Source organism: Parasteatoda tepidariorum, chromosome 7, assembly GCF_043381705.1.
Source record: "Parasteatoda tepidariorum isolate YZ-2023 chromosome 7, CAS_Ptep_4.0, whole genome shotgun sequence".
NCBI classification, from domain to species: Eukaryota; Metazoa; Arthropoda; class Arachnida; order Araneae; family Theridiidae; genus Parasteatoda; species Parasteatoda tepidariorum.
The window spans coordinates 23916295-23943413 of NC_092210.1; the positions used below are offsets into that span (position 1 = coordinate 23916295).

At 30.4% G+C, this 27119-nt stretch overlaps 1 protein-coding gene and 1 long non-coding RNA gene across 2 annotated transcripts in view; one reads left to right on the top strand and one right to left on the bottom strand.

Moving 5' to 3' along the window:
- The first annotated feature begins 11897 nt into the window (after positions 1–11897).
- Positions 11898–24779, top strand: LOC122269227 (uncharacterized). The gene is made up of 3 exons (XR_006225059.2): positions 11898–11987; positions 23022–23105; positions 24740–24779. It is a non-coding gene; the product is annotated as an uncharacterized lncRNA (long non-coding RNA).
- The window catches only part of LOC107438904 (zinc finger CCCH domain-containing protein 15), a gene marked incomplete in the record, with an annotated part of 21163 nt that continues 15589 nt past the window's right edge, over positions 21546–27119 (bottom strand). The window contains 3 exon segments of the mRNA XM_071183189.1: positions 21546–21820; positions 23638–23743; positions 26273–26380. Coding sequence (XP_071039290.1) covers positions 21684–21820; positions 23638–23743; positions 26273–26380 — 351 coding nt within the window.

Genomic DNA, 27119 nt, shown 5'->3' on the forward strand with positions numbered 1-27119 from the left:
ATATATATATATAAATAAAATAGGAGGGTGAAGAACATTTCTTCCCTTCGTCACATATCCATCGTCTCTGATCTCGTTACCAGATCGTTTTCTCTTGTTCTGTGATCTGTTATCGCCATATACTCAACACTCAAACTTATTATAGCTTAACACTATTATGAGAATTTTATTCATTTAATACATAAAGTTTTCTTCAAAACAATTTATCTTAACGAAATTAATAAAAAATACAGTAGAACGTTAGTGAAATTAATACATTTAGGTTTGAAGAAATAGTTTCAGTTTAAAAAATGGATTTTGTTTTTAAAAAAAATCTTTATGAGAATGAAATTGAAGCTATTAGTAACGATATCAGAGATAATGGAAAGAGAAAATGCATGATAATAATTTTTGAATTGAATAACAATAGTATATATAATTACATTTTTCCTTTTTATAAACTGGTTAAAAATGTTTTGAAAAACGTAAAAATAGATTCGAAAAACGTAAAAATAGCAAATTTTCTCCCGAGAGACCATTGGGAATATTTCTTCCAGATAATCGTCCATTTATTCGCGATTAAAATACATGTTTATCGGAAGAAAAAAAAAGGTATATTTAACATACTCGGTGAGAGTACATTTTTGTGTTTGGCTTCGTTTCATTAAATAACCAACATACCTTTTAGTAATTAAAAACAGATTAATAGCTTAAATGCTATTCAGATTTTAACTATATATTTTTAATTTTGCTCATTATAAGACCTTCCTATAATCAATAAATAACTTTTAAACTATTGTTATGAGGTTGATTCTAATTTAATTAACTAAGCTTTTGGCTTCTGCTTACTTATAAGTTTGTGACCTTTCATTAACTTCAAAGCTCAAATCTACGACATTCTTGCTTACATTTGAGACATTAATTTCTCGATCAATCTTGTTAATTTGCTTTAGAATTAGATTTTAAAGCTATAGATTTTGAAATATGTATTATCTATTTTTTAAAAAAGAAATGATACAAGTAAGATAAAAAGCAGCATAATTGTGACTACTTAAGTTTCAAGAGAAAATTTAAAAATACGCAATAAGTAAAAATAGCAAATTTTCTCCCGACGAAACGTTGGAATTATATCTTTCACATTATCAATACGTTCCAACATTCGAGAGATGGAACAAAAATATATATCCATCGAAAAAAGGATATATTTAATATACTCAGTGAAGATACATTTTTGTATTTTTGGCTTTGTAGATAGTTTTAAAACCCAAATAGTATCGATGATCCATTCATCATCGATACTATTCAAGCTTTGAAAATATAAGTATCAAGATGAAAACTTGATAAAATTTTGTACAAAATTTGCATATAAAAATTCATAAAACGTAAGCATAAAGTAAAACTCATCAATAGATAAATTCTTTATTTTTTTAAATTCACAAAAAGTTAAAATAAACATTGACATTCTACAAAAACTAGTGAGATGTGAAACAATGTAAATGCAAAGCGTTTAACACATTTTTTAACGATCGATAATTGGGTACTTGCACTTCAAGAAGAAGATCACGTATACATACACATCTGACCTATGACGTCAGCACCAGGTGATAGCTTATAAAGAAAATAGTGCGTTAAAGTCGAGCAAAGTTTTCCCACAAAAGCTAGAATGTTAATTAAGGTGAAGTTAACTAATCACAAAGCCGCATCGCACATCGAATTTGCTGAAATATAAATTATTACTCGCCTCCGTACTTAACATAACTTATATTTATTATTTGTTTATGTATTTTATTGTAACTGAGATATATTTTTGTTTTCCGTACCAGAAAACTACGATGCATAATTAGTTTATTTATGTTCTGCATGGCTGTCTTTGTGGTAAATAAGAAATATATTGTGAAAGAATTGAAATCTTTGCGTAAGAATATAGAATGTGTCCTTTAAGAGAATTGATACGTAACGGGTTTGGCTTACTCGAAATAAAATGGAAAGAACAACGTTCAGCGTTTCAACAACCAATCAGGATCCTGATATCCAAACTACGTCACATTCAGGTATGATATAATATGCAGTATTTGTAAATTTTACGAATACTGTCTAATATATGATAATTTTAAAAATAACTGTAAAATAAATTATTATATATGAAACTTAAATTCCTATGTTGATGAACCTATATTGTTCGACCATAGATTTCATACATTCTTATTCATGAAACTTATATTCTTAAAACACAATATTTCTTTCCTAAGAATAATACTCTTGGTAAAAATAGAGAAATAGTTTTCCTACTTATAAAAAAATCAAATACGTGTTTAATTCTATAAAATTCATTATGGAGCAAAACACACGTTGCGCATAAATTTTTAACATATTTTTAAAATTCAAGGAAAGTCAAAATAAACTTAAATGTTTTATTACATTTTTTTTTCAAAAAAGGGACATTTTTGAATGATTTTATTTTATTGTCGTTCTAGGACTCATTCCTAATGGTTCAAGGGGGCTTCAAATATGCTAATTAATTAATGCAGCCGATGTTTTAAGTTACGAAATGAGACACAAAAACGTGTTTTCTCCTTATGTTTTTTTTCGATGGATTCGAATTTCTAGCCTATAAAATATAGAGGGTAGTCGTAACTTGGGAAATATGGTCCCAATAGTTTGCTCTGGAGACCAAATCCTTTTATGTTAATTTTAAATTGGTTCTTGCAGAAATTAATTTTATACGTAAAATGTGGGCATAAAAATTAATTTTCTAATGTGTCCGTATTAACATATAAAACATAGCTTATTGTCTCATATTAACACACTTTAAATACATTTCTTTCAAAAAAAAAAGCATTTTTTTATTTGCAAAATGTAGAGCAGCATTTTAAAAATTGATACCCGGAGGAAAGGTTTATGTTTTGAAAAAATAAATTTCTTTGTGCAAACCTGAATACATCATTTTCAAAGATTGACGCTTGTAAAAAATATTATGCAGTAGGTATTTAGATTTCGTGAGGCTAAATTTAGAAATTAATTAGAAAAATACAACTGCATTTAACTCTTCAATATTCTACAATACTTTTTATAATTGCCGTGTTGGATCAGGGGACGGAAAACTCGCCTCCCTGCGAGATGACCCGGATCAGAATCTCAGCGATGATTGGTCGATACGAACTTCGCATCCGGTTCGCACCGACTACAGTGCTGACATAAAATATCTTTAGTGGTAGACGGATAATATGTTAGTATCCTCTTGCCGTCAGGCTAGCCACAGGAGGTTTTCGCAACTTTCCTCTCCATTCAACGCAAATGCGGTTTAATTTCATAAAAAAGTCCTCCACGAATACGAATTTCTCCCATTACTTGATACAGGAGTTCTAATGTTTTCTGCCTGGATTAGGTTCAAAATTACAAGGCTGCGAAGTTGAACATCGGTAACCGTAAACTCAAAATTGGGTCAGCTGTTCAACGGCGGTCATAAAATAACAAAAACCAGTTTTTAAGAAAGGTATAATTTCAATGGACTATTTTTAGGTTGACACCTATACAATATATTTATGTATTAGAAATTAATGATTCGTAGTGCTATTTTGAGAGATTAATTTCTATTGAGTTCCTAATTCACATGGAAGATGTATAAATTTTTTAGTTCATAACATCCAATATTCTACAACCATCTTTTTAAAAAAAAAACTACGGCTGAAATACAATCTATATGACACTATTAACACGTTGAATGCCAAGCTAATTTTACATGGCTTCCCCGTCTGGTCAAACGGTAGATAACTGCAAACTAAATTTGCAAATTTGACGGATTTTGCTAGTTTTTTAAAAGGTTTAGCATGACATAACGGGAAAAAGTGGTGAATTATATTAGCCTATGAATTGTTCAGAAATAGTGGGGGATAAAAATCTACTAAATTGAATTTATTAAACCAAGAATCACAATTAACAAACTACCTCTTGAAAATATTTATTCGCTGTCCGGAGCAAGTTGGCATTTCTGTGTATATAAATAAAACTATTTTTGTGTGCATTATTGTTGCACTATATTGCATTAATTTCTTCAAACCATTTTAGTAACGATAATAATATTAAAAAAAATTATGTGCTTCTAATAATCTTGACTTCGCCGGCCACTGGTGACTCCCATGGAGCTACGAACAAACTGAATGCCGAGCAAACTCAAACTTTTAACGTGTTAAAAGATGTTTAGGTTCTAAAATTAGTGATTTATATTGGTATGGAAATTTGGGAAAAATATTTTTTGGGGGATCTGTCATTAAAATAAATTTTATAATCTTATTTATAGAAAAGGCACTTTCATCAGTTGTCTGCCATTTGGGTAATGAATGTTAAAGCTCTGCAATATCTTGGTTCTTGTCATTATTGTAGCGATGTTATAAGCATTGCGCACCAGTCGCCTTTATTTCAAAGCAAGTTTTTGCACATCGATCTAAAACTAGGTGTGTTTCCAGCAGCCATCATGGATAAAATCCTGATCTTTGAGCTTTGTGCTCTACTCATCTTTATGCCAGAGTTAAATAAAGAGGTTTTATATATAACTCAAACATTATGCATGGAACATTGTTCTGCCTAAACGTTTTTAGATGGGCTATCTGCCTCCCCTATGGTCCCTATAAATGCACCCTATTTACCCTTTTTATTAAAAAAAAAGCTGTCATCCCTTGAAAAACACTGCCTTTTTATTCATATTCCGTTTTGGAAGAAAAATTTACTCTCTGTTTAGATAATAATTAACACCGGTAAAATTATCTATGTCTACAGGTTTAATTCTGATTACTATTACAAATATTTACTTAGTTAGGGTTGTTCTCAATTGTTTAAATATTTAGTATTTCGTTTTTCGGGGAGGGATATTAATAAATTTTTAATGATTTGAAATTTTCAAATAAATACCCTCTTTTTTTTAATAAAAAAAAATTCACCTTTGAATGTTCATTTTCTCATTTTCAGTTTAAATCATAGAAAAAAAGAGTTTTCAAGCTGTAAGTTTATCAATTAATCATTTTCTTTTAGATTACTTTTTTTGAAATAAAAATTGTGCATAGAGATTGTTTCTTAGTATACCTTTAATTACTTTATTAACTACACATTTTTCTCTTATATGCACATATAACAGTATAAGAGGGTAATTGAAAAATTTTTGAAGATCAAATTCAGTTATTACATAATATAACACATTTTAATGCATTTTTACGTTGTTGAGTGACCTTTAAAAACTCATTTTTCCCTTTTCAGAGATGAATCTCTCTGTCTTTTTTTATTCCTAGGGAGAACTCTGTATGGGATAAAGAAAATAAAAATCTGCTGAAAATAAAAATTAAATCAAGAATAAAGAATGAAATTGAAATTTTCAAAAAATAAAAAACTCTGCTATAAATTTTTTTTATTTACTTTTTAGATTTTGGATGCGTTAAATAAGCTTAAAATAATTAAAAGAATAAAAAAATAAAAACGTTACACAAATCAAAATGACGTTTTTTTTTCTCAATTTCCAAAAGATAATTTTTTATAGATCATTTTAATGCTTTAAATAACTTCTAATAACTGAGAAATATACATGATACACACAAGTTGGAGCAGTTCGTAAATTGTTTGTATGCATTAAATTAATTTAAAATATTTAGCCTGATACACTAATTAAAATACTAAGTATATAGAACTCTTAGTGTGGCATATTTATTCGCAAATTATTTAAATGAAACAAACTTAAGTGGTAAAATGCACACTATAAAAATAATGATGTTACAATGTTTTTAGAGCTTATCCAGAGGCAATTTTTTTCGAGAATTATTTGAATGCATAAAATAAACTTTGAATAATTAGAGTATACGCTCAAAAAATATCAGTGTTTCAGGAATGTTTCATGGTTGTAATTTATCCATTAATTATTTAAATGCATGAAATAAACTTCGAATAGGTAGGAAAATGCGCACATTTAAAATAATGCTTTTGGACTTAAGAGGCAATTTTTTCAAGAATTATTTGAATGCATGAAATAAGCTTTGAATAATTATAGTAATACTCACGTTTAAAAAATAAGTGTTTCAGGAATTTTTCATGGTTGTAATGTATTTGTAAATTATTTAAATGCAGGAAATGAACTTCGAATAGGTAGGAAAATACGCATTTTTAACATAACGTTTTTGAAACTTTTCAAGTGGCAATTTTTTCAAGAATTATTTTCATGCATGAAATAAACTTTGAATAATTAGGATGATACACACGTTTAAAAAAAATAAGTTTTTCAGGAATTTTTCATGGTTGTCATTTATTCGTAAATTATTTAAATGCATGAAATAAACTTCGAATAGGTAGGAAAGTACTCACATTTAAAATAATGTTTTCGGACTTTTTAAAAGGCAATTTTTTCAAGAATTATTTCCATGCATGAAATTAACTTTGAATAATCATGGTAACACACATCGTTTAAAAAAATAACAGTGTTTCAAGAATTTTTCACGATTGTCATTTATTTGTAAATTATTCAAATGCATGAAATAAACTACGAGTAAGTAGGAAAATACAAACATTGGCAATTTACTCGTGAATAATTTGTGTAAAAGTCAAATTATTCACGAGTAAATTGCCAACTGAAAAATTCTAAACGCGTTATTGTCTTCGAATAATTAGGTATACACAAATCAAAAAGTAATTTTCCGGAATTTTTCATGGGATAATTTATTCGTGAATCATTTTAAAGCATTAAAAAAACTTGGAATAATTAGGATGAAACACAAATTAAAATAAGAGTAATTTTGGAATTCCAAGAGATAAAAAAAAATTTCATTCCACGAAAGTTTGTATCGACATCTCTGCCTTAGCTCACATAATTCTTTTCGGATGAAAGTGAAAAGGTACGGTGACAGTTAACCAATTGTAACATAAAGCTCTACAGCTTTTTCTCTTATTGGAAACTCGGGAAAGACAAATAATCGACCAATAATGACATATCCACCTATATCGTTATTACGCGAGAAATCAATTGTATCGAATTACTTCTTACAGATTGGAGTGCGAAAAAATTGGGATATCGGAGAGATTCACTAAATCTTTTTTCCCTCTCTAATCAACAATTATTTTTGATTTATTTAAGATTTTGGCTTCCGGCAATGTTTAATGAAATTCGTACTAAATAGTATAGCTTCTTGTTCAGCTAAGAATTTTTTTAAAAAATAATAAACTTTTTGATGATCTACTGATAATTTGATGATCTACTAATTGTCTTCGATAAATGAGTCTTACATTATAAAATTGTACTTAGAGATAATTCCATGTTTTTTTACCAACAAATTATTACATTTGTTTAAGAATATTTTATAAATATGCATCTATGCTTGAAACGGCGTATTATTAAATGTGACAGTCTGAAGAAATTGTGTAGAGATAAAAAGACTACGTGATATTAGAATTTTTGATTTTCTTTTTCTTCGGCGATATACTATACAAATTTGAAGTATACGTTATAAAAATCTTGGATACACTAAATAGATTTTAATAAAACTCTAACATAAAAGAATCAGTAACTTGCTTCCACTTTCTTTTTTTTCTTAAAAAATTAAAATCTGTATTTTAAACAATATTCAAAATTTACAAAACTTATTAACAATAACACGACCATTTTTTGATACATCAGAAATCCGAATAATTAACATTTATTACTTAATAAATAAATACGTTTTTAAGCACATATTAACTAACGAGTCTTTTTTTAAAAATTATAATACGTAAAAATATTTTAAGAGAATTATTATAAGAACGCATACCTAAATCATAGGAACTTAGATAACATGTTATCATACAGTTATTTACTTACTGATACAGCATACATTTGCAGGCTTGTGTACTCAGTTAAGGCTTATAAACCTTCGTCAAGTGGAAGAACAGATAGCACAATACAGAGGACATCACATCCAGGGGTACTGCGGGTGTGGAAACCGCCACCCCCACGTTAAAAAAGAGGGTTTACCGCTCGGTAAGGGAGGCTGCATCATTAAGTTATTGTTACACATACTTATACAGGCTTGAAAACTCATTGGAAATTACTGCTAATAAGCTTTTGTCAAATTGAAGAACAGATAGCAATTACTTTGAAGAAAAGGAAAAGATAGATTAAATTTAAGAAAAGGATTCTACAAAGCTACGGTGGAAATCGAACCCGCAACCTCCACACTATACAATGGTGAAACCACTTAGAGACGCCTCCTCTCACTTTCGTTTTATTTATTTCCTCATATCATTCATTTGCATGCTTCTATGCTTATTGCAAATGCCTTCTATTTATTTACTGGTACATACACATGTGTTCAATGACATAAATACAGCTTATTGGAAATTGTCATTAAAAAAACAGGTTGCACAATTCAGAGAAAGACAGCACGAAGATAGACCCAGGGTCACATCGCGATGTTAACACGCAACAAGCTACAGACCTTTCGGCAGATGATACTGTGTGACCAGAAAGGCCCTTTCAAACAATACGTTTTTGATTATTTATTATTGTTGCATTAAATAACCAAGCTTGAAAAGTCAAATTTTAGTTGAAATGAAACTATCATAAAGAAATGGTTCGAATCGTGGCAACAGTTTTCTTATTTTATCTTCTGTAACCGGCATTGAACAGCAGACCCAAGTCTGGATTAGTGACCATTAATTCCGCATCCATGTAATTTCGAACCCAGCCCTGAAGACGAGGGGACTCTTAGAGCAAGCAATGGGACAAACTAGTCTTGGTGGATATTTTTTGATGGATCTAACCAACATCTGCGTTGCAAGGAGAAGAACATCCCACGCTAAGGGAATTCAAACCCATGATCCGTCTACCACTAAAGATATTTTGCAACAACAGTGTGGTCGATGCGAGTAGGAAGCAGAATTCGTATTCGTTGTAAAAGTTTAACCTTATTCTCAGCTTAAATGACGAACATTTTAGTGCAGTTCCGTAAGTACTTGAACTAAATTGGCGAGAGCTTTTTGCTTACTAAAATTTTTATAAAACTTTTACATTATATATAAAGAAATTGAAATTTTAATTTAAGCCCAGTGACGTAACGAAACTTTAAGAATATCGCAGAAAATTGTTAAAATATACTTACTTTTAAATATTATTTACATGAAAATTGATAGCTTTCCTTTTAAAAACTGTCATGCATATCCTTTGCAAAACTTGAGTATTTCCTTTGCTTTCCTTTATAAAACCAGTACATCTAAAAAAAAATGAAAATATTTTGATAAATTTTTGAAATATTTTGTTAAAACTATAAATTTTCTTCCAAAAACAATTTATGACATTTAGCTTGCTTACTATAGATTTTTTATTTTATTGACAAAATATTGTTAAAAACGCAACTTACGATTGTGGAACGAAAAATAACTTCAAAATACATACACAGGTGACATTGTCTGCCCATTTCACTGTTTACACACTACCCTTTTCCTCGAAAAAGCTGGAGTTATAGTGTGGCTTTGAGGAGAACTCCTCCAAACTGAAAATTTGGGTTTGTCTGCTGCTATGGTAACAAGCAAAAGCATATTTCTAATAGGGGTGAAATTGAGGAAAGAAGGTGTAAATTGGTTTACTTACGACGACCTAAGTTAAGATTAAGACAAAACTATACACCCCACACCCCTATTCAAAGTGACCTTTCCTCGTAACCATAGTACCCGCCACGACGCGAGACGAGTGTCTGGAGGAGTTCTCCCGAAAGCCATACTATAACTACGTTTTACTGTAAAAACATTAAGCAAATATAAAGTAATTACTAAATAGAATGAAGAGAAATGTAAGCCAATAAAACTTTTATGATTATCTTCAATATTTTCAAAATTTTAAATGTCTGCATTATTTAGATAAATGGAATGAAATTATTTTATATAAATATTATTGAGCTCCAACCGTCGCTCTCTTATAAGCTCACTAAACCTCTTAATTTTTTTTCTTGTCATGGGCTTTCTGATAAATGTCCAATAAATTAAGCATAGATGCTCATGCTTTGCACTTCTCACTCTTCACTGTTGCGCACACTTCTGTATTCGGCAGAATCGTTTACCAGCTTTCAAAGTCAAGACTCCAATATTTCCACCCATCAATAAACCAGATAAATTGAAATAATACATGAAAAATCATATACTATCTAACATGAACAATTCAATTAGTCATAAGTTGCATTTAACAAAAAAGGGAGCTTTAGCTATATATTCAACCAGTTTCAGAAGTTCAACCAGCTAGAGTGTAACTGTATGACGCAGATGGTACACCGGCCCTCCTTATATATATTTCTTTCTGGTGCTTTAATTTCAAGCAAAAATATATTTTGTTACTTTTTAATTGTAAAAAAAAAACAGTCTAATAAATGCTAAAAAAATTTGTTAGATTATCGGAATTGTATTTATAATAAATTGTATTTTATTTCCAATGAGCTACACAATCGCTCTTGCCGATGAGCAGACCTAGTGCGTTCTCCAGAGGTGGTATCCACTCTTTCAGGACCACCACAATGGGTGAGATACCGTTGGTCATGTTAATTTGGACGTCTAGTTTCTGCCACACTAGATGGTAGCACCGAGACTCTATTTGGGTGCTAAAGTGCACTAGGAATTTAATTTTGCCGGAAATGCCAAGAGCCAATGAGGCATTCCAGGGATCTTTTACATGCCGCATAATCATACGACATGGCCGCTGAGGATTTTCTGCATCCCAAAAATCCGGTGTCTGGGCTTATAATAAATTGTAAAATCCAAAAAAAGTAGTTGGAAAACTTTTTTTTAAATTTATATTCAAAAATGTATTAATAATTGATTTCGTAAATTTAAGAAATTTCAGTTATGAATAACTGTTTCTCTCAGATCTAAGTAACTACAAATAAGTGAAAGATTTTACCTTTAAAGCAGAAAAAAACAATGCTGTTTTATGGTGTATTTCTTAACCATAAATTGTTAAAATACTAAACATAATATGGTTAACTTATTTTGACCTAAATAACACAAAATAATGTAAAAAGGTGTAAAAGCATATTAAATAAAAATTCTGCATCAAAGGGTTAAATCTATTTGACAATCATAAAACGAGTCTGAGAGGATACAGGAAACTTACTCAATGTATTTTATATTTACAATAAAACATTATATACAAATTTAGATACTGTTTCATAAAAACCTATATACTGTTTAATAATTGCAAAGTGATTAATTAGTTACACCAATTTATAATATTTAAATTTATTTATTATAAAATGTTACATAATAAGGTAGTTTTAAAGAGCTATTTTATAATAAAGAAATAATGCTTTTTCTTTTCAGCCTTTGGTTTGTAATAATAATCAAAGTAAAAAATGTAATTATGGCAGAGAATAGAAAGAAAGGATAATGAATAAAGATTACAGGTAAATATCTTTAAATTAGGAAAAAAAGTATTTTACTGGTTACAGACAGACAATATATTCATTAATTTTATGCTGGTGACAACTAACAAAATCTCGATCATAAAGTGAGAAAACTGAGCTATACCATGTGATTTATCTGTCCAATGAAAATACACGGACCTGTCATTTTAACATGATTTTTATCTACATAGCTCTAACACTACCTAAAACGTAAAATAAATGTACAAAAAAAAATTATCAGTCCAAAAAAAGCTTAATAAAATGACTTATGAACTGCAATAATGCCACCAAAATTAGAAAAGCAAAAAATACATAAAAATGAATTATAAAAAGTAACGTCAAAATACTAAAATGGTTACAATGTCAAGCCGGGTAGCTAATTCACAATCCAACGACTCGCTTTCTTTTTAGGAGATTTTTTTCCTTGGCTGTAGTTGGTAGCAATTATAATGCAAACTATTATTTCTCTTAAAATTTATTACCTAAACTAAAGTAAAATTCTAGAACCATTTTTTTTTTTTTTAATTTAGGAAAATGCCAAACAGGAGAGCTGGTCGTTAAACGCCGCTGGATTGGAAAATGGCGTCCATGCACTTACTGGTTATACCTGGATATAAGGTACAAGCGAACTTAACGTGCTCTTTTTTTTTATTTAATTTTATTTTTCTTGCATCCTATTTCTCTAACTGGTGATCGCTCCTCTTTAACATTCCCCCTTTTTCATATTCATATAGTAATAAATAAATAAATTAATAAATAAATAAAATTGTACTTTATTTTTTTAAACTAACTACCTCTCATTTTTCCTTTGATCAGCTACTAATAGCTATCAATCCAAATAAGACAAAATAGAGACTCTAATTCAACTTATCATTTTTTAGGACAGAAGTTGAGCCCTAGGTTCGGTACTTCGTATTGACTATTTTCGTAGTTGAATGTAGCGTTTTACTTTTTTGAAGTCCGTTTTGAAGACCACATATTGAGACAAGAACTAAAAATGTAACATAAACCACTAATAAACTTTAAAATAAAATACAAAAAACATAAAATAAAGTAACAACGAATACTAGTCATGGCATTTACGGATGTTTATAGTAAGATGCAGAATTTTGCTTTTCTTTATGTTCATTTTGAAGACCAATGAGACGAAAACTGCAAGTGAAACTCTAACCACTAATAACTTTCAAATACAACAAACAAAGGTAAAATAAAGTAACATCCATGTACTAAAATCGTTAAAATTGCAGTCCGTGCAATTATTGATGGTCATAGTTGGATACAGAATTTTGCTTTTTTTTTCTTTCTTCTTCGCTTTGAAGACCATTGAGCCAAGAACTGCACACAAAACACGAATCACTGACAATTTTTAAATAAAATAAATACAGGTAAAAATTAAAGTAACATCTATATACTAAAATAGTTAAAATTGCAGTCCGTGCAACTACTCAAACTTATAGTTGGATATAGAATTTTGCTTTTTTTGTTATTCGTTTTTAAGACCACTGTAACAAGAACTGCAAGCAAATCACAAACCACTCATAACTTTTAAAGGAAACAAAAAAGGGTAAAATAAAGTAACATTCATGTACTAAAATTGCAGTCTGTGCAGTTACTGTAGGTTATAGAATTTTGCTGTTTTTGTTGTTCGTTTTGAAAACCAATGAGACGAGAACTGCAAAGGAAACACAAACCACTAATAAACTTTTAAGTAAATAAACAAATAACAAAAAATCCCGCAACTCTTAAAATAACTGCACATCGGTAAAAGAAAAAGAGTAAAAAAAATTCCACTGTCATTTTCGTTTTCTTGAAAAAGCATGGAGGAAGAACTCTTTAGCTTTTAACAAATCCTTCGAATGATTCGATTTGCAGAGCGTAATTCTACAAAAATGGTGGAAAAAGAGAAAAAACGTGGTAATCCCTTTTCTGAAGCGTTATTTCGAAAATACAAGGCGAAGGAAGTCGCTTTGAAGTGAGCCTTAATCCTCCAATGGAAAAATTTCAGTTTCGGGAACATTTTAGGATTACATACAGGACCTATGTGTTTTCCTCTAACTTTCATTTAAGATCCTTCGTTGAACTGTTTTGCACGAGCAGAATTATCCGTGGAATTTTGATATAAGAGATTATCAAATTGGCGAGCATTTTTGAAAAAACAAACTAACTACTTTTTGGTTTTATCTTGCATAAAAGTAATATTTACCTGTTTTAGTATAGCAAAATCAAATAAGTCTAGCATAATCATCATTACGCTGCATTCACAAATTGTGATGAAACAAAAGTATATAAAGAAATTTCAGCCAAATCATTAGATTAAATTTTCTGTGAAAAATGTTTTTCTTGAAAACGATATAAATTTAAATTATACCGGTGTATTTAGATTTAATTTTTTTATATTGTTCCAAAAAGACACAAAGTTTTAAAGAATTAAAACATTTTTAATCCTAGTATTAGAGAAAATGTTTTCTATCTTAATTTTTTATTTTTTAGAATATTTTTTAAATCGTATAGAATTTGGTAATTTTAGAACGAAATCATTTGTAAATTTCATAAAAACTTTCTTTCGTAAATAATTCGAAGTAGAGTGGAACGTAGTGGCCACGGTGTGAAAAGGACGATCGTTCTATGATAAGTCCTACGTAGGTTACCATTTTATGTGTGAAAAAAATGGAATTAATAATGGCAAGAATTTTAAATTAATTATGCAAAATTATGGAACAGCTAACTAATAATCTAATGATTAAAATTTTTCGGACGAGCATGCAATATCTCATACCTGCCAACTTATAGTCTGTTAAAAGATATTTACCAATGGTGAAAAATTGATAGTTTACTTGGCAATTAATTTGCAGAAATATTTTTATATTTTGCTGAACTTGACTAAATAATCAACATGCATTTGTGTGGGTCATTTTCAAAATGTATTCATTTTAAAAAGCATTTTTAAAAAAAAATTCTTAACAAAATTACTATTCGAATTTCTACCCATTTAAATTTCAGCTGCAAATGGAATGTTTTGTGTCTATAAAACAGCAGTGCACTTTTTGAAAATAAAGACATTAAATATAAGAAATAAAACACTAATTTGAATCTGTATTTCATTCCCCTCTGTTATATATGTTCAATAGTGTTTAAATAATAATAAAAAAAAAACTAAGTTACTGAAACAATAAACAATTAAAACTCAAGTTAAATTTACACTGTAAATTTAAATCAAAAACCGATTTTCCCAATAAATTAATTTTTGCTAAGTTAATAAGGAATTAAAGCTTAATAAATGGTAGGTAACGTAGAAAAAAAAGGTAACAGAGTGAAAAGCTGACAGAAAGGCTAAATTTTAAATGTTCTTGCATTGCCAATTACTGAACTTTAATATTTTAACCATACAAATATTGATACCTGTTTTTATTAAAAAAAACTTACTATATTTAATGAAATACTAAATAAAAAATTCAATAAATAAAGTTACCCGGAAGTGGACAATTTAGAAGGAAAAATATGTATGAAGAGAAAACGTGACGTAAGATTTTTTATTTCATGTGTACAAATTGCATTGATACTATATAATTTCATACCTGCCATCTTTTGCTTTATCTTTAAAATGATTTTCCGAAGTTGTAGTAAAATGTAAATTAGAAACTATTATTTTTCTTTTGACAAATGTATTAATATATATTACTAGTCATACAGTATTTAACAAGTTGGTCATTTTAAAATGTAAGTTTTTCTTTCTACATATAGTTCTTTAATGTAAAATAACTATAGATAACTACACTGAAGAGCCAAAAAAACTGGTATACCTGCCTAATNCCAGCTCCTTTACCGCCTGACAGAGTAAACCGAGTCTCAGCATTTCAGATAACTGGCGCAGATCTAGCTGGTCCTCTTTTCTTACGAGGTGGAAACAAAGCGTGGATAGTACTTTTCACGTGTGCAGTATATCGAGCAGTCCACCTGGAGCTAGTTTCATCTCTCTCCACAGAATCATTTATGCAAGCCTTACGAAGATTTTGGGCAAAGAGAGGAAGATGTTCTACTCTTTATACAGATAATGGTACGAACTTCGTAGGTACAGCAAATGCGTTAAAATATTTGGATTGGGATTTCATACAAACAGAATGTTCTCTACAGAAAGTTAAGTGGTTGTTTAGCCCACCATCAGCTCCATGGTATGGTGGTTTTGGGGAACGAATGGTTCGCTGCGTTAAGGAACTCCTTCGAAAATGTTTGAGCAGAGCTTGTGTCACCTACGAAGAAATGTTGACTTTGCTTTACGACTGTGAGGCGGCTATAAATGCGAGACCATTAACATATTTGTCAGACGACCCCAACGAATTGAAACCCCTTACGCCTGCTCACTTCATTCAAGACTCAAAAGAACGTGAAACTTTCGATCTAGATTTAATCGACTCTCAGCATATACTGAAACGAGTGCGTTACCTTCACAATTTACGACTAAATTTACGACAGCGTTTCTATATATATATATATATATATCTTGGAATATCTTGGCGAATTGGTAAGAAGTCCTAAGACAGCTTCAAAGAGAAAGGCTATTACTCCGGGGAGAAATTGTTCTAGTTGAGTCTCAAAATCCAAACCGAATGAATTGGCCTTTGGCTAGAGTAATTGAACTGTTTCCTGGCAAGGATAATGTTCAACGGGTGGCTAAATTAAGGGTAGCCAGTGGTGAAATCATAAGACCCCTTCAACGAATTTATCCTTTGGAACCTAGTTCCATTGACAATATGAATGAAGATTACCAGGAAACCAGAACAAAGCCTGATCATGAGCCTAGTATTGCACATATTCTGGAAGAATTGAAAACTCCAAAACCAAAACTTGGTAATGCCAATATTCAAGAGGAAGCAAGAACAACTCGATGTGGACGTCGAATCGTACCAGTGAAACGAATGAACTTGTGAACTGTTCATAACTTTTAATTTCTTGCAGTGTTACAGCATTATGTTTTTTGTATTGTTTCAGAGCAAAAGTGCCAGCAATACAAAGGTAAAATAAAGTAATTAAGAAGCAAAAGAATCTCGAGTCATAACAAATATATCTGCGATCCTGAGATAAGTCAAAGCCCTCCGCCGGTATATATCGTGTAGGGAACAACATCGGCAATAGTCCCATGCAAGATGCCTACTGCACTTGTGGCACTATTTTGGATGACAATGTGCTTCCGACGTTGTGGCAGTTTTACGGGGTGGACCCCTGTTACTCCAAATTAAGGGGTGTACTACACGTCCAAAATCGGTGAAGAAACTTACACGTCTTCTCCAAGCCAAATGGAAGAAAATACCACTAGCCGTCACTCAAGGACTTGTGGAAAGTATGCCCCTGAGGGCTCACGCTGTAATTGCGTCTCGTGGAGGCTCTACCAACTATTGATTATGAATAAAGTTTGGTTTTCTTTTCAATCCACGTATATATACACTCTATAAAAAAAAATCGACGCACCAAGAAGCAATCATCCGATTTCTTTGAAATTTCGTATGCATGAATATTTTGAACAGATATGGCTGGAATGATGCCGACTGGGGACGTATAGTCTTTAGCGACGAATCCCTCTTCCAATTGTGTCCTGACGATCATCGAAGACGTGTTTGGAGACGCACAGGGCAGAGGGGGGATCCTGCCTTCACTATTGCACGCCACACCGGCCCTCAACAAGGCATTATGGTCTGGGGTGCCATTCCCTTTGACAGCCGGACCCCTTTGGTCGTCATTAGAGGTACACTTACTGCACAGTGGTACGTCGACGACATCCTAAGACCTGTTTTGCTACCGTTCCTTTTGTAGCGCCCTGGGCTGGTTTTTCAGCAGGTCAATGCCAGATCACATACGGCACGTGTTGCTATGAACTGTCTGCAAGCTTGTCAAACTCTTCCTTGGCCTGCCAGATCACCAGATCTCTCTCTCCATCGAGCATGTCTGGGATATGATGGGAAGGCGATTGCATCTGGCACGGAATGTTGATGACCTCGTTCGACAATTGGATCGAATTTGGCAGGAAATACCGCAAGAGACCATCCGAGAGCTTTATCGGTCTATGCCACGCCGTGTGGCAGCTTGTATCCAGGCTAGAGGTGGGTCAACTCCTTATTGAACTTGTTACTGTAACTCGGCAATAAATTATTAAATTGTTCTGTAATTTTAATAATTTACTATTTTGTACATTGTCTTCCTATCCACCAATTTTCGTTTCAATCGGACAACTCCTTCTTAGTGCGTCGATTTTTTTTGTTATAGAGTGTATATATCTTTAGTTTCTCCTTTTTAAATCCAAGAATAGATTAAAAAATTTAAAATTATACAATAAATTTAAATAAGAAAGTAAAATCTTCCGGAAAATCCAGCAGAATTACTGTTTGTGGGATTGTAATATACTATTTCTTATACCAAGGGAATACGAATCGTGGTGGGTTAATTGAATTTCAAGAGCTACGCGTGATTTTTTAAATCACACGAATACGGGTCGCGATGTCCGATTTTCAAATTGCGATGCATTAATCGAGTTAATTTGAAACGCGATGTGGTATTTGAGTTCGCGTCAATTCGGATGGGTGATTCGAAAACGAGTCAATATGAAAATTGAATAATATGATTCCAAGAATATACGAAATTCCATGAATTCGAATCAAAAGTTACATTAATGCAAATCACGGTAATGTCTTAATTGCTTATCGTGATGTGCGATCTATAAATTCGTTAATAAAAGCTAATATTAATTATTAATTTTTGTCCAAATAGCGGGAAAAAAAGGTGGAATATTAAGCAGAAGCAATAAAAAAAAAAAAATTAGGTATTGAAGATATTTAATTTAACAAGTTGTAATAATTAAAACTAACGCATTAATCCAATTCAAAATTAAATCGAAAACGAAGATAGTAAACGAGAAATTTCGATAACTATGCTAGATAGAGTATTGACACTTTTAAAACTCATAACAATAGCGTAAAGAATGTAAATAATATACCACCATCTTTCTCACTCATATTTAATTTTTCCTGACTGTTCAGAAGTTTCACGAAACCTCGTTAAGCTGCAGATTAAGATTCATATATTAAATCACGTTAAAATTACTTATCTTATTGAAATAACGGAAACAACGTATTATTTTTTCGAGAATTAGAAAAATTACATTTCACATTATGCAGCCCATGTGAGCCTTGGCCTGCTGAATAATATCGTATGCAGACTTTCCTATTTTGGCTTTCAATTTTTTATCTTCTAGATGGTTCGACCTTTGGTGGTAGCCTCCAGCCATCATTTATCAAATCGGATCTCGTTAATCAGTTAAAATAAAAAACGATAGGGAAAGAAACCATAAAAATATATCCTTTTGGTTCGATAAAACCCCAGAAAGAAACAATAGATCGTGTTTTAGTAAATTTAAGAAATATTCCTTCAGTCTGCGCGCCATCTGTTGGCATTAAAGTTAATCTGTTTCATAGGTAAAGTACTATTTCCTGGTGAAGAATATTCAACACTGTATTTTCGTTGTTGTAGTTCATTTACGTCGCACTAGAGCTGCACAATGGGCTATTGGCGACGGTCCTGTATTTTCGGAGTTTTTTCTTCGACTCATTCATACTGTTATCCCTCAAAAAGTGAATAAAAGATATAAGAAAATTTGTAAATCAACTGTTTAATTTATAACAAACCACTGTTAATAATTATAAGCACCCACCTTTATTTATAGTTTACTTAGGACATAAAAATCACTACTATTTTGCTTATCTTAATTTTCATTATAATAAAAACCAATTACAATTTTATTATTTTATATTAAATCTCACGCGGACCCCCTGACGTTGTTCAGGGACCCCTAAATCAGTTTTTATTCTTCAAGGACCCCCTGAATGGTACCACGGACCTCTGGGGGTTCATATGGACCACTTTGGGAAACACTGATATAACAGATGCCTATGTTCATAATGATTCAACTGGTTAAATGTTATGAGTCTAAAAGTGAAATTGACCCATGCTATTATTTATGCTTATTGTGTACACTGTGCATACATTTAAAAAACAACTTGGAAAATTGAAAGAAATACTATGCTATAACATTGAAAATGACGTACCTAACCGACTTTACCCCTTAATCAATTTGCGCTCGATTTCAAACTTTAAAATTTGATGATAAAAAGTAGTTTAAGGAGCAGAATTTTTACAAAAAATGTTAAATGGAAGACTTTATTCATGAAAATATGGTTAATTTCTATCTAGATTTTTTGTTATTTTTGAGGTGAAAATCAAACCTTACGCAGTAGAGTTTCACTCTTAAATTTGTTTTGCACTAGAATTCAAAACCTTAATATATGATGATAAAATGTAGTTTAAGGGGCATGTTTTTTTAAAGATTTTTTCGTTTTTTTGTGTTAAAAATTCAAACCTTAAATTTGGGTGGGCTAGAATTAATACTACAATTGCGCTGGCGTATAACACTATTAAGGGGCTCTATTTTTAAGGAAAATATTATACTTTTGCTGTTACTAGTGCAAAAATCGGTAGTTTTTGCTAATATTTTTCCCCTTAAATTTAGGTGCGCTAGAAGTAACATTTAGTATACCACTCACATTTATAATTAGCATAAAATTTTGCTAGCAATTTTTTTTTAGTTTATTAGGATATTTGAACTGTATTTAAATATAAACCTTTGCATTGGACGTTTTAAAAGACCGCAATCGAAACATTCAAAAATTATGGCTATTGTATTCAATTTAAAATTTTCACATTGTGAATTTGTTTTCTTCATAAAACGTGCATAATTTATAAGTTGATTTCTTATCATTTAATTTTAGAACGTAAACTAAAATCAATGTATTTCATTTCTTTACAAGTTGATTTTAAATCAGTCCTATAAAATTAAGAAATTTCAGAATTATTTTTGTAGAACCATTCTTTTGTTGTAATGTAACTAACATGACTACATAATAATAACTTATGTAAGAAATGATAAATGTAATTTTCTAGTAAATTGTTCAACTTTAAGTTTTAGTTGGAAAAAAGTCAAAATTTTTTACCACCAGAAATGTAAAAGCAAAACTTTTTATTCTTTAGTGTATATAAATGATAAAAATTTGTGTGGGAACTCACCAATACTATTAAAGAGATGTAAACAAAAATTTAAATATTTTCAATAATTTAAATTTAATTTTTTCAATCAGCAAAACTTTTTTCTTCTTCCACCATTTAAATTATTCTTTCCAGTTTAAATTTCAGATCAACGTTGAAAACAGGAATGATTAAAATCTAACAAATTTACATCACACCAAAAAGTTAAAAGATCCAAAAAAAAATTTATTATTTCCAAATATCAGACAAATATGGTACAGTAGTAAGGCCATTAACAATAGGATTAAAAATTGAAGGAAAAAAAAAGAAAATTTAAATTTTAGCAGTAATTGATTGCAAAGTTTTCATTTTGTTAAAACTTTTTTAGTAGACACTTATATTTAGAAGGAAAAAAAGGCGCTTGACTTTTTGTTGACATTTCTTACAGTACTTAATGAGTTTGCTTACAAGTTTGTATACATTTACATGCACACTATACATTGACGGGCTATCAATAGGCACTCTGGAAAACAACTTTTCAAAGGACTGTGAAGTATGTACTGCTATGTAAAATATACAAGGTGTTCTGTAATAATTACCCTTAATAGATATTTTTTTACGCCTAGACGAAAGGGAAGTTAAAATATATTTATATGTACAGATCTTAAACAATACTTAAATAGATATTAAATCAGGAAAAAACAAAAGCACTATCCAAACTACTAAGATAGGGGAAACTAAAAAAATAAAAACTGTTTAATTGCTGGAGAAGACATCTCCACATTTGACCAAACAATCATATCGGTTTTGATATTTTTTCTGCTTTCCTCGCTGGTGATTGGACATATTTTGCTTTGCCTTTGCTTTAATATTAATTTGCAATACCTATAGGGTTTTGATCTAGTTTTTGAGAAGGATTTAACAAAGCACTGAGTAGGACAAACAACAAGAACAGTTATATGAAACACCTCATATAAAATAAAAATGGATTTAATTGCAGAAAAACAAAACAAGTAAAATGTTTTCTTTACTAGAGAAATTTGAATTTAATTAATATAATATGGATGAAAAGTTTTTGTATTCAAACAAGAAGACAGTAAAAACACAGACAAATTTTCAATGCAAAACAAAAAATCTGTTTTAATGCATATCGATTGAAGTAAAATCACACAGCTCATTTTAAATAATCTGTACAAATTTAACACAGAGCCATTATAACATGACGTCTTATTAAATTCTATAACATTTTCATCAATCAACATTAAGATTTTCTAGTTCTTCTTCTAGATCTTCTAAATCATCTAGATCTTCATCAAATAGGTTTTCATCAATGGGAACTGCATCAGTGCTAACTTCAACCTCTTTCACACCACCTGCGGCCTCAACAACTAAAATGATTTTTTTTAAAAATAATTAAAAAATGCAAGCTTATAGAATACTCACAAATTGAAACCTTAAATGAATCATACAAGATTCCTAGCAAAAATTTTACCGTGGCTCTAGTTTGGCTAATTATGAGTTTTATAAGAACATGGCAAAGGGACCAATATTTGGATGCCTAGATTTTTTTAATATTGGTCCAAGAATGGCCCATATTGGCTGAATATTGAATTTAAAATATCTTGTGAATCAAATTCGGCATCCAGCTTGCACTGGCCACAGTGCTGACGTGAAATATCCTCAGTGGTAGGCGGATCACTGGTTCGAGTCCCCTTGCCACCAGGCTAACCATGGGAGGTTCTTGTGGTTTCTCTCTCCATGCAACACAAATGCGGGTTAGCTCCATCAAAAAGTCCCCCCCCCCCGAAGGCAAATTTCTCCCAATACTCGATCCAGGAGTTCCCTTGTCTTCTTTATTGGGTTCAAAATCATAAGGTATATATTATAGTTGAACATTAGCAGTCGTAAACCCATAAAATTGGGTCAGCTGTTCAACGAGAGTTATAAAATAAAATAGACCCTTATTGAGAAAAGATTTGTGAATATAGTCCAAGGTTGCCACTCATATCTCTGTACATATTATACGGAATANGTACCTATTTTGTGAAAATTTAGACATAATTTGTGAAAAATTAAAAATTATATTAAAAAATCAACACAAAAATATGGATTTATCATTTCTTAAGGGATACAAAAATAAAATTTTAAGAAAAAGTATTTTGTGAAACATTCCCTCTTTTTTTTTAAAGTTGAATTTGTGAAACTACCGTTTTTCCTAAAGTTGAATTTGTGAAACTACCGCTAAACGGTAGTAAATTTGGCCTGGACAGACCCCTGATTATACACAATATATTAATAGGAAATACATATTCTCTACGCTCTTGTGAACTATATTAGGATAACAAAGCTAGTCTTAGTTGCTGGAAATACTTGGAGAAATAAATAACAGCTCAACATAAAACAAATAATGCCATAATAAATTAAATAATATAATATAAAGCTGAACTATCATCTTTAAATATGCTATATATTGCATTTCTTAAAAGACAAAAATAAGAAAAAAATTCCTTGTTTTTTCCTAGTTTGTAAGAAAAAATTCAAAATTCCCTGTTATTTATAGATGATTTTTAAATTGCCTGTATTTTTCAGATTTTACCTGTTCTCCCTGTGAAGTGGCAACCTGGTAGTCTACTGACGGCCCAAGTTATTTTGCTGCTACGGATATTATAGAATGTAATCTTATTAAAATAAATCAAAAATAGTTTTTGCATCACTGATGCAAGAAGATTGAACAGTTTGATTAGATTGAAATTGCGGCACATTGTTGGATTCTTGGGCCTAAATTAGTTTTCGACAATACCAAAATTATCTCCACCCCAGTCACATCAGTTTATCTTGATGCCCAGGAATCTTGTTTTATTCATACAAATGCTGATTCACTTGTTCCTCGCCACCTGTCCATAGGATGCACGCGGAAATACATTTCACCCTAATTTGCCCCTATTTGGCTATTGTGCTTTTTTTGTTCTGTTTTTCATCTTTTTTCTATACATCCAAATTTTGGAAGAAAAAAGATTTTTACATTTTGTATAAAAAGCTTTCATAAAATGCTAAATCTCAATTTTTGAAAACATTCAGAGTGGTGAATCTCTTTAATGTAAACTATTATTTCATAAATATAATGTAAATTATTATTTCATAAATATGTCCTGGTAGTCATTATTTCACAACTTCCAGAGTGAATTAAATAATAAAAAATAGTTACCTTGATTACCTTCCCAATGCCTTTGTGATGCAACTGTTCCTTCACTAGCATTTTCAATAGTTTTACTTAAAAATTCAGCAGATATTTCTAGGCAAGGAACAGTTTCCTGCAATAAAACATACAGTGTAGTTTATTTTATTCACTATACAAACACTTCAAATCTTAGTAATATTTTTTTAAAAATATAATAGTAATATGTGACTAAAAGATTGATATAATTGACAAGATGCACTGAAATTTTATTTCCTCGCAAAAAAGTTACTCTCTCTAAAGAGATTAATGACTAACAAGAAAGTAATATACAAATTTATATAATTTTACATTATTTTTCTTTTTTTAAACTAAATTTAAATTAATGAATAAAATAAAATGCATGGAATTAACTTTGCTAATTTAAAAAATATTCTTCGCAGATTGCTGAAAATAGTAAACAGAGCAACTCAAACAATTTTAATTTAATTTTTTTACAGCTCTATATAAAATTACTTCATACAGTTCTATACATTTTACTTTTCACAAATACTTCAAACTTTATAATTTTTGAAACCTATTTTAAAACACAATGAAATAAAGCTGCTATAGCAAGTGTTTTTACCAATTATTTTTAAACATTATAAACAACAAAAAGGTTTTGCCCAAATTCTTTGGGTACTTTGCTGTAACTGAATGGCAAATTATATTATAAAAAGAAATAAAAACTAATTCTAACTATACAATTACTTTAATGTCAATATATTATTAACTGAAAAGAATTATGAAAGTTAATTAAAAAATTTTGTAAACATATCTTCATGAAAATAATAATAAAGAAATGATTAAAACATATTTAACAAGTTAGTCATTTAAAAATGTAAGGTTTTCTTTCTACATATAGTTCTTTAATGTAAAATAACTATAGATAACTATATTGTAACTTCATAAGGGAACTTTAAAATTTCTAGTAGCAATAAGTTAATAAAAAAGGAAATAATTTTACTTCTAAAACTAATCAATAACATTCATTTAAATTAAAAAAGAAATAAGAGATTCATTTAGTAAATTTTACTAAAAACAATGTTTTTATCTCAGAAGAAATATGCAAATGTTCACATTTTCATTTTAGGGATTTTTCATGCTTTTGATAAAGAAATTGTGACGCGTACTACAATGGGCGGTAAAATACCCGCCCATTGTAGTACGCTATAGGGTATCCCAGGTTCCTTCAGTGCTTAAAGTTTAACTGTGTAATTTTGGGGACCGGCATACACTGCAGAGAGGATGCTACTGCCTTAGAGTTTGATCAGTAATCCCTGTAAGTTGGGTTTTGAATTTGTTACTCTACTTGCACTTAGAATATATATATATACCCTAACTACCAATAAGTATTTTGGACACCTATGCAAATGAATATATCTGCGATCCTGAGATACGTCAAAGCCCTCCACCGGTATATATCGTGTAGGGAACAACATCGGCAATAGTCCCATGCAAGATGCCTACTGCACTTGTGGCNCAATGCAAGGATTTAAAATTTATACTAGTAAAACTTCTTTGGAAAAAGTAAAGGTTAGTAACTCAGCAACTCACTTTAAAAATAAACTTTAAAGAAAGTATTGTACTTAAAGATATTTCAAATGACCGCTTACTTTTCTAGTCCTGGTGTAACATAGTTAATAAAACATAGTTTTGTTCATGAATTTCCAGCTTTTGAATTGCAAAGAACTTTTTTTAAAAATTTGTTAAAAAAAAAACATTAAAAAAAAAACGATGAAATCTTTCAGACATTTAAGGCAAACACCATCTGTCTCCTTCGCCAGAAAATAAATAAATAAATAAAATTCTCTCCGATAAATAGTTACATTAAAAAAGGCATATTGAAATAACTTGTCATTGAAATAACTTGTTATATATGTTTAAAAAAAAAGATAATGGTTCCCAAATGGAGTTCTGCGGAATCCTAGAATTGGTGGATAGATCAAGCAGGTTTCTAAAGTTTGAACTCTTTAAATCAGTAATGATTTTTGAAACCTGCAATTATATTCATATTTAAACAATAAACCCTAATTTATTTCATATTTTAGTTATTTTGATAAAATTATTTAAGTAAAATGTCATTAAAAAAAGATATGGCAAAATTTGTAAAAATTACACTAGTATTTTCCAAACATTTCAGTTCAAAATAAAATGGCCAAATTTAAGAATAATGAACAATATTTCATTGATAACTATTCTCAACATTTATAAGAGTTCTTGAAAAATCATAATTCAGCTCATTTTATTTATTTTCAATAAATATATACACCAAAAAAAAAATTCAGAGCTGGACTAGATACCAGTCCAAGCATGCGAATTCAACTGTTGGACATAAAAACATATTTTAAAAGTTTGATTGATAAAACGACTATTAAAAAAAAATGTGTTCTTCACATTAAATATTAAGTCTTTTTTTGGTTAGTATGTTTACAGCTTCTAATAAATTTTATTTATTAATTTAGGGTTCCGCCCAAAGATGCTCGATTAATTAGGGTTCCATTACCATAAAATAAAACAGGAAGTGCTGGAATAGGATATACTTTGTGGTACATAGACTAAAGTGAAAAACAACATTAATAAGGCACTAATCAAGTCCAGAAACAGGGATGATTAAAAAGCTTACTTCTCCTTCATCTCCTTCCCTCAGGATGTCAAATGTTGCCTCACCATCTTCCATCTGATCTGCAGATGCCATTTCAGGATTGAATGTGAACATGTCACGACCACTCAACTATAGCATATACATAAATTTTGAAGAAGAAAGAAAAGTCAACTAAAATATTTGTTTACTACAAGAAAAAAAAGTTCAACTTGCAAATAAGATACAATCTTAATAAAAAGAACAATAATATAAATTATATTAAAATATAAGAAATGAATCGATAAAGACTTGAGTGAAAACAAACATGAATATTATTCAAATCAATAAATAATAAACACTTTTGAATGCACTAGTCTTCCAAACTACTGAACAAAAAACATTTAACTAAAAAAATAAATTACTAAATCATTTTACAGATGATATTGTACCTTTATTTAACTGGGTATATAACCAAATCTTTCAACAAAAGTAAGCGCCTTTTAAGTACTTTTTAAGCACTTAAAAAATATTTGCAATCACTACAGTCGGACCTCGATAATTTGACACTCGCTTAATTCGTCACTCCGGTTATTTCGACGCTTTTTTTCAAGTCCCGATTGATTTGCATTGGATTCAGTGTTAGCAAACTCCGTTTAATACGTCATGGGGAAATTATGAACTCCGGATAAAATGACACTTTAAAGAATGTTTTCACTGGGAAATTGCTTTTCTCCAGTCAACTTTTGAGGAAATTTCCACTTGGCTAATTTTGCCATTCGCACTAGGCAACTGGTTCTTGGAATTCGGACACTGGAAGCGTTTTCCCCTGCCCTTTTGTCTCACCCCTCCTTCCACGACCTCTTGCTGAAAGAGTTGCTGCTTCTTATCT